Raw genomic sequence first — 12,484 nt, forward strand, 5'->3', positions numbered from 1 at the left:
AGGTGTTGGAGTATTTATAGCCGAAGGTAGGTTTCCAAGCAGGTACAGCCAGCTGTAGAATATTCCTGTTCTACCAACTATGGGCTACGCACGTGCCATGCTGGTTGGTGGGTAGGCAGCGGCTGATAGTGATAAGGCCGGCTGTGTACTGTTCCTTTTCCACCAACTGCAGGCTTTGTGCATGCCACAAGGGTTGGTGAGTAGGCAGCGGCTAATAGTGACAAACAGTACTAGAGCATGCTCCTTCTCGTACTGTTGTCGGTGAGCTGTCACCCTGTGATTGGTTCATGGGCTGCTTTGGTCAGATCTTGTCTATTTTGTCCATACCTTGGCAGGTATAGTACAAAAGATCTTCCAGAAGCATACGGACTGGCTCATTTGGGCGGGAGTATTCCCGCCTTGCTCATTCCTTCAAGTGACACTGAATTATTGAGTGCTTTGTGCGTGTAGCCTTGCTATTAGTGCGGGTAGCCTTCCCTGATGGCTTGTATCCGCAGCTGCGGGGACATGCGGGGTACTTCACCATTGGGAGGCTTTCCCTGCTGGAACAGCTGGCGTATTGCGCGTAAGGTCTTCATCTCTGAGCATGGTGGGTCCTGCGGAACCAGTTGGTCCTTGCGCAGACGTCCCTCTGCAAGGTGAGTCTTGCTGGTCCAACTGGGCTCTGCTGGGACCTACCTCTTCATATGTTAACTTAAACTTAATATCCATTATATGACCCCAAGTCTTTCTTTTTTTACCATCATCTAATTACATAAATGTTCCCTCATCCTCATCATTATCAAGCGCCAACCATATCTTGTTGTAATTGTGCACCACAACTATCTAATCTCTCCCCCAATTGCCTTTTATTCCTTCAATCAATATCCCGTACTTAGTTCAATTCAAAACCCCATTAATATAAATTCAAACTCCAATTTCAAAACCCCTCATTAATAATAATAATAATAATAATTATTATTATTATGCAGGTTGTAACCTACACAGATCCAAAACACAACTCTTCCACTCCTCCTTGGCAAGAAATGTTCCGATCAGCTTCCTCTCAAAACCAACCACCACCGTCGCCACCGCCGCCGTCAAAGTCACCGTCTCCACCACCGTCGCCGCCGCCGTCCACCGCCGGCGGCGAAGACCCGCCACCGCCACTCTCCGGCGACCCACAAGTCCGGCTAGCCATCTACATAGCCATGGCACACGCCGGGTTCGCATTCGCCTTCTTTATATTCTTCGGTGTATATAAATTACTCGAACAATATCTTCGACCCATGTTATGGGCAGTCCTCTGCTCAATACCTCTTAAAGGTATTCAACAAACCCTTGTTTCGTTTTGGTCTGAGCCTCTAGACCAAGGCCTCACCGAAACAATACTCGCCGTACCCGTTTCCTTGTTTCAGGTTTGCCTCGGAGCGTTAGTCGAAATCAAGGACATTTTTTTAAAATTCGTTATTCGTAAGAATAAAAAAATCGAGCCCGATTTGAAACGAAGACGTGCTAGGTCCAGGTCTAGGTTTTCGATACTTTTACGCTGGTTGTTATCGTTCTGGGTGTTTGTTATGGTGTATGAACATTTTGGGGGGTTCGGGGCGGTCTGTTTGTTAGGGTTAGGGTTTATGTTTACTCCTAGTGATGTGGAGTCCACGATGTCGTACGTTTCGTCGTTTAGGATAAAAAGTTTTAAACGAAGCCCGTATTCCGGGTTTTTCACTAGACCCGTTAAGAAACGGATTGATACAATTGTGGCTATTGGATTGATTGTCGGGATGATTGTGGGGTCATTGACGATGGTTTTGTTTTTCTCGTATAAAGTTGGGATGGAAGGGAAACATGTCGTTTACACGGTTAAGTCTCATGTTGAGGAAAGTAATTACGCGGAGAAGATCGGGTTGAAGCAATGGATGGATGAGAACGATGTGTCGGGAATGTTGGACCGGTACACGACGCAGTTTTGTGAAACGGTTTATGAACAAATCGATAGTTTAGCGATGCAGTATAACATGACGGTGTTTGTTGAGGAGATTAAGAGTATCGTTTCGCCTAGGTTTACCAACACGTCGGCGCATATGACTGCGTTGACTTTACCGAACCCGTTTGCAGAAAAGGTTTTAAGTTTGAGGAAACGGGTTATTAATCGGGAATGGACCGAGATTTATCCCGAGATTAGCGGGTTGTTTAAGGAAGTTGTGATTAGTAGAGATGATATTATTGAAAGAGGAAAAGCAATAGCTTTTCAAGGGAAAAATGTGGCGCAAAATATGTTAGTTAGTAGTAAATCGATTATCGGTAGTAGTAGTAAGCTGGTGTTTATGATCATTGATTCAGTTGTTTCGGGTGCTGCGGGTGTTCTAAACTTCGTTTCGCAAACGATGGTTTTCATATGGGTTTTGTACTCGCTTATAACATCGGGTTCAGGTGGGGTTACTGAACAGGTTATGTCTATGATCCCGATCTCACGGTCGGCCCGGGCCCGTTGTGTTGACGTTCTTGATAAAGCGATTTCGGGTGTTCTTTTGGCGACGGTTGAGATCGCTTTCTTTCAAGGGTGTCTTACTTGGTTATTATTTAGGTTGTTTGATATTCATTTTTTGTATATGTCGACCGGGCTCGCGATTATTAGCCCGTTTTTCCCGATTATTCCGTATTTTATTTCGACGATTCTCATGGCGGTCGAGTTGGTGCTTGAAGGCCAATATGTTGTTGCGGTTTGCTTATCGGTTATTCATTTTGTTCTTATTGAATATGGTTCGAGTGAAATTCAAGAAGATATACCGGGCAATAGTGCGTATCTTACCGGGCTCAGCATTATTGGTGGGGTCGCTTTGTTCCCGTCTGCTATCGAGGTAAATTTTCTAATATAACCCTTAGTTTCGTACTTCCTGTGTACATGGTAGTTAAATGGGTCGATCTCGGTTGTATTTTACTAGTAACGGGCCAAATCAAACCGCGGCTAAAAAGAAAACATGTTGACTTATTAGAAGTTACTCGAAAATGTTTCCAATCTTGAAAATCTATTTATTACAAGAAATCATCTTTTTTTTTATTAATGTTTAATAATAATTTTTGTAATCATGAACAAGAAAGTGTTAACAGCTTAGGCTATGTGTAGTGGAGGGGCTACAAAATGGGGCGATTTGCGTCATGTGGCGCCCAGTCAGCAAAGAGTGTGTTTTTGTTTTAGGGGTGTAATGGTGTTGAAGCCAATATACACACACATATTATTATAATAATAAACCAACTAACAAATCCTGCGACAAAAACTAGCCCCCCCCCCAACAAATCGCCTCAATATCGCCTGGTGGGGGGGGGGGTGCTCCACCTTATTGTCGCCCACTACATATAGCCTAACAGTGCAACTGACTTAAAACATGTTTTGACCAAAAGAATTGCCTGCGTTTGACCCAAGCCCGTCCATTTTGCTGCCTATACGAGTCGTGTTGAAAAATTATATCTTAATACAGGATACGTGTACCGTGTGTGATGTTGAGGTCAAATGTTGTAAACGGGCTGCAGCTCGAACTTATATATTTTGAATTTTTAAAATTTTAATTTATAACGTGTTGTCGAGTCGGAAAATGGGTTGACCTGGTCAGCCATCCTAAACCTGTCTATTTCATATTTTTCGACTTTTAACTGTCGAAAATGGCGATGCAGGGAGCGATAATGGGACCGTTAATAACAACAGTTGTTATAGCTCTCAAGAATCTGTATGTAGAGTTTGTTTTGGATGACCAGACTGAAGAAAAAAAAGACTAAAATGCCCTCCAGTTGAAGCTTATGGGGAGAGGGTTCTTGTATTTGTATATTATTAGTAAATGCAGCTAGTTTGGGTCCATGAGATGACCCTTTTACCCTTTTGAAGATGGTGTTATTAAGCAGAGTGATTTTGTTAAAAGAGTAAAACTGATGTGTGTAATTAATTACAAATTTGTAAAGATTTAGTGTGTTTTTGGGTGTTTAATGTTATGGGTATATATAATGGATACGCGAGGTTATGAATAAGGGCGTAAGCAGGCTGAGCTGTTCACGAGCTACTTGATATCAGCTTGCTAAAAGATGGAATCTAGTTGAGTTTAAACGAGTCCAAGCTCAAGCGTATATGATATTTCTGAGCTTATTTAACAAACTATGTTATCGTAATCTAAAATATTTTTTTTATATGATTATATAATATAATTATTGGAGTTTGGTGTCGCAAAGCCCCGATTGGGTCACCTTGTGGCACTCTATTGGGAGATGTTTTTTTTGTTTTAGTTTTGGCCGTAATGAGCGTAATGAAAACCTACCGAATGTAAATTTTGTTTTTGTTTTTTTATTATTTTGTTTTAGTTACGCTACTGTGCTGAACGTGACGGAAACCGACGAAATTCGCTTTGACTCACCACGTTTTGTTTTAGTTCTAGTACCATAACGAAAATCGACCGATGCTGATTTTTGTTTTTTTAGTTTCGGTACCGTAAAGAACATGACGACAACCGACCGCCGACTGAATGCTGATTTTTTGTTTTTCTAGTTCAGGTTTGTCCTCATTGTCATCGTATGCATCATCATCGGTTATCTCATCTAGAACTATGGTGGCACGTCTCCCTGAAGCAACAGTGTCACTACTAATAGGACTGCAATCTAATCTCCTAGCATGAATGACATTGTGCCTCCTTGAAGTATAGACTGAAGCATTAGCACTACGAATTGGACTGTCGTCCAATCTCTATTCACGATGGATGGTGTGCATTCCTAAAGTGTGTCCATGAGTGACAGGACTCTCAAGGGATCTCTCAGCATGATGCTCAGTGTGTTTCCGTTTCCCTGAAATATGTCCATTACGTCCTTTACCACGATAGATGACATGTCTCCCACAAGTATACTTTTGTAGACCATTGGCATCGCCACTACCAAAACCATCCTCATGTGATCCAGCAAGTGATGAGCCACCACGATCGTTATCACCTTTCCTAGGTATCGTGACACGTCCACGGATAGGACGACGACTACCACGCACAATCACATCAGACATAATAATGTATACACCCTGCACCCTGCATTCTTTCGTTAATGTTTTGTGTTCTTGTATGTAAAAAATAAAAATGGCATTCATTTTAGATTACTAGTGCTAAATGGAACACAAAAGTCAAAAAGACCAAACAAACCCACAGTAATTCTACCCTTGAATAATTTTTATAGACTGAAACCAACCCGTAGAACCTTTAAACCTTTCACAGTTTGAGGTTTGGTTCTAATCCTAATGCTACCAATTTAAGTATAAACTATTAAACAATGAACTCAACTATGGAATGAAACAAGAAGCAGCCTAACGAGGAAAGCCATCAGAAAGGAGCCTTCTAACTGTGTAAAGACCACTTCATTTTTTAAACTTAAATATATAAGTAAAATACCAGGTTCTAATTTAACAATATGGCCGTTGTATAATATGAATGACCACAAGAAAATGTCTTAACACAAACATTTAAAGTAAAGTCAACATACCATTTAATAAATTTGATGAATTTATAGGAAACATAAATACGAACACAAATATACACATACATGCCAATTCATATTAAAAGGCTTTAACAAAATAAGCAAATCAAAGTGTATAAGCAAAAAGATGCTACAATTCCATTGCTCAAAATTGGCACAGTATGTGTGTGCCATAACAGTTTTAATATTAATTAGCATTCAAAATTAATGAATCAATAGCACATCAAGACAATAATTTGTGCTGCTACACGTTTGTCATTAAATTGAATCTGATACAGTTTTAATATTAATTGACTCTCAATAACCAGGTTTTGAGAATCTGATACATATTTGTCTTTAAATTTCCATAGAAACTTTGCAAAACTAGCTAGAAATATTATTTCTATCTGTTATACCAAATATATAACTTCAAAAGGCTAACCTTTAAGATCGATTTATATTACAAACGGGGTACAAAACAAAAAACAAACTGCTAATTGTATTTCATACAAGGGAAGTAGGACTAAAGAAAATATGAGTTTTTGAGTACATACTCTCAAATCCAAAATAAAAATTTGGAAAATACAGGAACCACAAAATAATAATCTATAAATGAACACAATCAATTTCAATACACATAGACAATTAACTAAACCCCATAAAGAAACTCTCAAAACAAAGCAGATTTTGCACATACCCGGAACTTGGGAACGACGACGTCAGGCGGGAACTCTTGGAGGAGATGTGGTTTTATGTGAGTGGAACTCTTTGAGCGGGACTTTTTTAACTTTTTTTTTTGTTTGAGCTGGAAGTGAATATGATAAATGGAAGAACAAAATGGTTTTATGTGAGAGGGAACTCATTTTTTCACTTATTTTGTAACTAGGTTAGGAACCCGCGTATTACACATGTTGGATAGTGAAAATGGTATAATTGATAAATCTTTAAATACGTTATATGATTAATAATGTTTTATATACATATTTAGTTGGAATAGATTCGGGTTTGTTTATCAAATTTCGGGTTTTTTTGGTCGGGTTCTTCGGGTTTCAAAGTTTTAGTTTTAGACCCAAAACCCAATTCAAATCTCTCACGGGTTATTTGAGTTTGGGTTGGGTTAATCGGGTATCCAAGAAAACAAAAAAAGTAAATAAAAGCTACAATGCGAAAACTAAAGCAACATATTATTCTTTACTCGTCATATAATAACCAAATTATAAATAAACATAACCCGGATGTATAAATTTAGACATGGTGACCATAGTATCACGCCAAAGAACAATTTGTTAGGTATCTTGTGGAAATGAGATGGTTGGGTTGTTGTTAGACGCTCTTACTTCTTAGGGGTCACAATGGGAAAGTCAAGTGGAGGTAACGAGTCCTGGTGGTGGCAAAAGGTTGTCCAAGACATGATAAGGAACAAACAAAGAAGCGTTAGGGAGCTTATGAAGTGCACAACCAAGGAGGAGTGAGTTAGATTGATGGAGACTTACAAAAATGCCAAAAGAGAAGCGAAGAGGACAGTGCGAGAAGCAAATGAGAGGGACCATGATATTTTTAAGATTGCCAAGGCTAGAGAGGGTAGAAAGCAATATCTAGAGGCCGTGAATTTTATATAGGATGAGGATGGACAAGTTTTAGTAAAGAAGTATGACATTAAGTTGATATGACAAGCAGAATTCCACAACCTTTGCAACAAATGGGTTTACCAAGAAGCAAATAAAGGGGAACGTGATATCAGTTAGTCTAAGACTAAGTATATTTACTGCGACTGTGGTTGGGTAAACAACGATGAGGATGCCCAAATCACAATTGAAGGCCAAGTAATCTCGCAATCAACCAAGTTCATATACTTAGGATCATTTGATCATAGTGATGTGTATATAGATAGTGACGTAGACCATTATATCAAAGCATGATGGTTTAGATGGAAAGTAGCCACAAGGGTATTGAGTGGCAAAATATTCCCTACAAGATTAAATGGGAAATATTACAGTGTTGCGATTAGACCTACGACGTTATACAGAACAAATTGATGGACATGCGCGTAGGATTGAGGTGATATAGACATGAATGTGTGGGCATACGAGATTTGATAAAATAAGAAACATGGTCTTATGGGAAAGACTATGTGTGGCTAGCAATTCCAACGAAACTGTAAATATAAAGATTTTTATAATTGTTTAATAACAAAATACAAATTCGTAGGAAATGCATCGGAAATTTCTACGAAATTCCGACGGAACCGTAAATGGTTACCTATAAAAAGGTCGCTAATAATAATTATAAAGATTTTTTGTATCTTTTTGTAGGAAATGTGTAGGAATTTTTGACAAAATTCTGAAGGAACTATAAATTGGTATTTATAAAAACGTTATTCAATAAGATTCGTAGGAAATGTGTAGGAAAGTCTGACAGAACATCTATTTTGTCGAAAACCGTTGGAAATTTCCTACACATTTCCTACGCATATTTTTCTGTCAATAAACTGTAGCAAATTTGCAGGAAAATTTTGGGGTATTTTTTCCGTAGGAACTTTGTTAGAAATATGTCGGAAACGGTGTTCGTAGGAAATCCGTAGGACGTTTATGTAGGAAAACTGGCACTTTTCTAGTAGTGAAAGATGTTAACTTTATTAAGTAGAAATGTTACCATGACGATATTTAGAGGCAAAAAGCTCAATGGGATCCTTGATCCTCCTCCACAAGACATCATAAGTGTTATAGATTCAAATTTTAAAAGAAACCAAAAGTTATGATTAAAAGTTTGAAGGTTAATTAATTAGTTCAGATTAACACCAGTCACAATGTAACAAACAAACACGTACAATTATCATACATACATATATCATATTTTACATACACATGTATTACGTACATAGACATATCATACATAATATCATAAATCACTGATATACGTGTTCTATAAACCTATCTGAAGTCGCAAGAAGTATAATCCAGAATTATCATATTTAGTTAATGTATGAAAGTCTACAAACAAAAGAGGGGGAACAAGTTATGTTTAAGATTGCCAAAGCCAGGGAGCGTAGAAGGCAAGATCTAGGACCGGTGAAGTTCATAAAGGATACAGATGGGCATGTACTGGTCAAGGAGCAGGACATCAAGCTAAGATGGCAAACCTACTTCCACAATCTTTTTAACAATGGGAGAGCTTACCAAGAAGAACATGACAACACAAACTTTCAACGACAACAATCGAATAACTGCTACTGCCGACGGATCACACGAGAAGAGGTGAAGGATGCACTGAGGAGGATGGGAAGGTCTAAGGCGGTTGGCCTAGACAACATACACATCGAGGTGTGGAAGTGTCTGGGGGAGGAAGGAGTCATGTGGTTAACTACTCTGTTCAATAGTATTCTCAAATCAGGTAAGATGCCAGACCAGTGGAGGAGCAGCGTTGTAGTTCCTATCTATAAGAACAAATGAGACGCCCAATGTTGTGGTAACTACCGAGGAATCAAACTACTAAGTCATACTATGAAGCTATGGGAAAGAGTGATTGAGGTTAGACTTAGACGAGAAACTCAAGTTAAGGTCAACCAATTTGGCTTCATGCCGGGGCGTTCCACCACAGAGGCAATACACCTTATAAGAAGATTAATGGAAAAGTATAGGGAGAAGAAGCGTGATCTACATATGGTGTTTATTGACCTAGAAAAGGCCTACGACAGTGTGCCACGACAGGTGCTCTGGGAGTGCTTGGAGGGTAGAAGAGTGCCCAGGAAATACATAGAGATAATTATGGATATGTATACCAGGAGTGAAACAAGTGTCCGTGCGCCAGTGGGGGATACTGATTTCTTTCCTGTAGAGGTAGGTCTTCACCAGGGGTCAGCGTTGAGCCCGTTTCTCTTTGCAGCAGTCTTGGATGAGCTGTCAAAGTCGATTAAGGGGACTCTCCCGTGGTGCATGATGTTCGCAGACGATATTGTGTTACTTGCTGAGAAAAAACAAGATCTAAACATGAGGCTTGAGGAGTGGCGAACAACCTTAGAGACAAAAGGTTTAAAGATTAGCCGATCTAAGACGGATTATTAAAAAGATAATATGTATAAAAGGATTATTAAAAACGTTTGAAAATTTACTTATAAGTCAAACTTGAGTGAAGATATAATAAGTTGAAAATAACTTATTGACTTATTGGTTTTTAAAAATCCAATAACTTATTGGCTTTTTTCATTTACTTAGTAGAGATGCTTAGATGCACATGTTCAGCCGGCATGCCACCTATTTGATGATTATTAAAATACATATTATAACGTGATTTATTACTTTAATAAGCCCTGCTTGCGGTGCGCGCATATAATGTATATATGTGTGAACCCTCGGGTGGGTAAAAGTGAAATTGCACTAATTTTGACGTTATTTTACTAAACTCGTGAAAATAACGTTAAAAATAGCGGAAGGTTAATCAGGCATCATGTGGTGGCGTTGATAGCCGAAAGACAAGGGTACATGCACCGATCAGCCGATGATTGAGTTCTATGTGCCTTATGTCCAAAGCTTGATGCAAAACTACTATCGAGCCGGGGGTCTCACCGGAAGCAGCCTCTCTATCCCTATGGGGTAGAGGTAAGGCTGTTTACATCTTACCCTCCTCAGACCCTACCATAGCTTTGCTATTGGTGGGATATACTGAGTACGATGATGATGATGATGATTTATTACTTTAATGTGACTATATAATACTTAATGTTGTTTTTTTTTATATATAAAAACTTAAAAAGCATCTTTATATAAACTAATTACTAATAAGGTTTGTTTGTTTTGTTTTTTCCCCACTTTTTCTCACATAATCATTCTTTGATATGTGCATGTGGTGTAATTAGATCGGTTTTGGACGAAATTCGAATGATTATTATTATAACTAAGAATTTATGGTTCGCTTAGTTATAGACGTGTTCGGAATCTGTATAAAAATAGCAAGTGATGTCTCTATAATCATGTTATAAAGGATTCTTATTGTTGATAGATAGTTAATGGTTGGTTCAATCAAAGAGGCCGACTTATTATACATGTTAGATATATCGATCTAAAACCTAATTATTTTTATTTGTGTTTTCAAATATTGTAATAAAATTGTCACCCCTAGTCTCAGAGAACACCGATTGGTGTTAAATATGGCAAGGCCGGCTCAACATGTTCAAATGACTAAAATTAACTAAAATGTTTGAAGTTTTTTTTTCCTGTATCCATGAATTGTGGGTTTCGTCTCTGTGGTTTGTCCAAATCTACGGTTTTAGTACAATAGTTTTAAATTTGTTATTTTTCGTCCCCATTTGCAATTAAGCCCGAATTCATTAACCCGTTAATTCTGTTCGTTAAACCCATCAGCGTGCCCCTCACGTGAGGGACAACTTTGTCATTTTTTTCCCATATACATCACATCTCCTCACGTGAGGGGGCTTGCTTGAGGAGAAAAATGACAAAACTGCCCTCACGTGAGGGGCACGCTGATGGGTTTAATGATCATATTTTACGGGGTTTTTCATTTCATGTTTAATTGCAAATGAAATGAAACCAAATGGACGAAAATCACAAATTTGAAACTATTAGACTAAAATCGCAGATTTGAACAAACCACATGACGAAAACCGCATTTTACCTATATAAAAATGGATGATATACAATGATAATAGGTGCGTACATTCCTCATTCCTCCTTAGCCATTATTTCTTTGAGTAGTGTTAAATTGGGTCCAAATTCATATAAGTTGTATGAAATGCTCAACAATTATGATATTACAAGCTTTATAGAATATTGCTTCTAAATTTAAAGTGAATAATTAAAATGTTTTGTTATAACCATTATATTTAACTAAACACAAGAAAATTATTAAAATAGAACAAGTGGCTGACTGAAGGTCTTTCAACATCCGACGTGAGGCCCGTCATGAACAATAGATTCTCATAACATATATGTTACATGTAACATGTTGACCATAGAGGTTAGCATGTCATTGTTGCATGTCTTGTAGTTGTGAAAAGTGTTTGAAAGTTTTTCTTGTTTAAACTATTGATTTTTACTTAAAAAAAAGTTTGAAAATAAATAGTCTCACTTTTTTTGTGTATGGCCCGACAATAATCTCATTTTAAAAATCTTTGTCAACAGTCAAACCTTTTGACTGCTTATCTCTCGGTGAACCTTGTGAAATGATGTAATCATAAATATGAATTGGAAACATAAACTAACCTTCAATCGATTATTACACATATATATATATATATATATATATATTGATTAACTATGTAGTCTTATAATTTACTATAAAACGATTACAATAAAGTGGCAGGCAAACGATTACATATTTTGAACTATTGAAAGGAAGGACGATGATTGCCTAAGCACATAAGACAACTAAGTTAGGGTTAAATGAAAAGAGGTTAATGAGATCTGGGGTTGAAAGAGTTACCCTGAATTTTTGGCAAATTGGGTTGTTGCTGAAATTAAGGATGATTACAATATCCATCCCTATTCTGAATGCCACATGGCTAAATAAAGCTCTATGGTGCATTAGTAAAAATTGTTAGAAAAATCCACCTATTTATTAGATAGGTAGATAGATTGTGGCATTTACAAAAAAAAAGATATGTTTTTTCTATATAAAAACCCCTTAACAACATAAACACGTAGGAGAACCGTTTGTAATTATTTTTTAAAAACAATTTAAAATAAATTACAGTGCAATGAAGAAGGCGATTATGCTTACAATTTAAAAAAAAATAAAGGATTAACAATAATGAAAGAGGTGATTATAGTTAAGGATTTTTGTTTAACATAGAACGATTAAAATATATTAGAAGTCCCTTTTAAAGAGACTCTCTTTCTTCGAGAATATAACAGCCAAAACAATGTAATATCGAATAAAACTCTCGAGTGCTTGAAATTGTATGTGTGGTTGAAGCGAGCAACAAGAACAAACCCTTATCGTTGGAACTTGATGCGCGTGTTTCGCTGTTAATTTCAGTGTATCGAAGCAATGTTTTCAACTTAAGTAACACCTTAGT

The 12,484-nt window shown here is 37.6% G+C and overlaps 1 protein-coding gene across 1 annotated transcript; it reads left to right on the forward strand.

The window, feature by feature from the left end:
* Positions 1 to 884: 884 nt before the first annotated feature.
* On the forward strand, positions 885 to 3,999 carry LOC143613599 (uncharacterized). The gene is made up of 2 exons (XM_077087266.1): positions 885 to 2,840; positions 3,652 to 3,999. The coding sequence occupies exons 1-2, from the start codon at positions 966 to 968 to the stop codon at positions 3,751 to 3,753; spliced, it is 1,977 nt and encodes a 658-aa protein (XP_076943381.1). The 5' UTR covers positions 885 to 965; the 3' UTR covers positions 3,754 to 3,999.
* Positions 4,000 to 12,484: the final 8,485 nt, after the last annotated feature.

This window comes from Bidens hawaiensis, unplaced genomic scaffold (assembly GCF_021521415.1).
Source record: "Bidens hawaiensis isolate Kalapana, Puna unplaced genomic scaffold, B.hawaiensis_p1.1 tig00037739_1, whole genome shotgun sequence".
NCBI lineage: Eukaryota > Viridiplantae > Streptophyta > Magnoliopsida > Asterales > Asteraceae > Bidens > Bidens hawaiensis.